This window comes from Montipora capricornis, chromosome 9 (genome assembly GCF_036669925.1).
Source record: "Montipora capricornis isolate CH-2021 chromosome 9, ASM3666992v2, whole genome shotgun sequence".
NCBI classification, from domain to species: Eukaryota; Metazoa; Cnidaria; class Anthozoa; order Scleractinia; family Acroporidae; genus Montipora; species Montipora capricornis.
The window spans coordinates 2,105,445-2,106,901 of record NC_090891.1 but is presented as its reverse complement, the minus strand read 5'-3'; the positions used below and the strand labels follow the sequence as shown (position 1 = coordinate 2,106,901).

The window sequence follows — 1,457 nt, the reverse complement described above, 5'->3', positions numbered from 1 at the left end:
AGTATCTTTCCTTGGACCAAGGGACACAGCAAACGGAGAACTTTATCCAGGATAAGCCAGGAAGATTTAGTTAAGAGGGCAAAGATTGAAGGAAGACCTGAATTGGAAGAAATTCTCTCGACCAGAGATGATACTGATAATATTGTTCCCCATCCAGAGTATTCTGTCAATCATTGTATCAATGCCTGTAGTTCAAATGAAGAGAATGTGGGCCTCCTATCACACCAAGAATCTGATCATGACCAACTCAAAGCAGAAAACAAAGAATTGAGATATGATACTACTGATAACATTGTTCCCCATCCAGAGTATTCTGACATTCATTCTATCAATGCTTGTAGTTCGAATGAAGAGAATGTGGACCTCCTATCACACCAAGAATCTGATCATCAACAATTCAAAGCAGAAAACAAAGAATTGAGACATAATTTAGAGGAACTGAAGTTGAAACTTAAGCAGATGGAGGACGAGCTTGAGTCTGTTAAAATTGAAAATAAGTCTCTATGACAGGACAATTACAAATTAAATCACCCAGTATTTGATATAACTAAGTACAAGGAAGATAGCAATATCGCATTTTATACGGGATTCCCAAATTGGGATACCTTTATGTTGTGCTATAACATGATAAAGGATTCAGCTTCTGGAATTATTTATGGTCAGTATAAAAAAAAAGACAGGGAGGAGAGTATCATTGGAAGACCAGAATCTCTTTCCACATTTGAAGAGTTCACCCTAGTGATGACGAGACTCCGTCTTGGACTGTTTGAGAAAGATCTTGGTCACAGATTTGGAATTTCACAGTCCACGGTGTCTACTATTTTCCATGCCTGGATACATTTTCTACGCAAAGAGTTTGAAGGGTTTGTGCCTTTCCCAAGAAGAAGCTTGTTGCAGGAGAAAATGTCCAAAATTTTTAAAGAGCTCTATCCCAAAACAGTTGTTATTATTGATGCTGTGGAGTTTCGTATGCAGTCCCCTTCAGCCCTTGACCTCAATTCGGCCTGTTACTCATCATACAAAGGAACAACGACCATGAAAGGACTGGTAGGAATTAGTCCTTTGGGAGTGGTGTCATTCATGAGTGAGTTGTATACTGGTAGGATTTCCGACAAAGAGCTCACAATGGCTAGTGGACTGTACAAATTGCTTTCCCCTGGAGATGACGTAATGGCCGATAAAGGGTTTGATATACAAGATGACCTGGCCAAATATGGAGTTACTTTAAACATTCCAGCATTTTTGAAAGGGAGCAGCCAGTTTACAATACAGGAGACACAACACAATAAGAAGATCGCCAGCCTCAGAATTCATGTGGAAAGGGGAATTGAACGAATCAAGAATTGGCACATTTTTGACAGGTGCCTACCTATCCTTTTAGCACCTGTTGCGAGTGAGATATTTTTTGTGGTTGGAGTCCTCACCAACTTTCAGCCTCCTTTGATAGATTAGAAGAT

General features: G+C 39.7%; 1 protein-coding gene across 1 annotated transcript; it reads left to right on the top strand.

Annotated features, from left to right (window-relative positions):
* The first annotated feature begins 609 nt into the window (after positions 1–609).
* On the top strand, positions 610–1,457 carry LOC138015373 (uncharacterized). The gene has a single exon (XM_068862375.1). It carries the CDS (start codon positions 610–612, stop codon positions 1,450–1,452), a length of 843 nt encoding a protein of 280 aa, XP_068718476.1. The 3' UTR covers positions 1,453–1,457.

What these genes read in the sequence shown, in the direction of transcription:
- LOC138015373 (XM_068862375.1), top strand. Translation starts at nt 610, where the DNA reads ATGTTGTGCTATAACATGATAAAGGATTCAGCTTCTGGAATTATTTAT.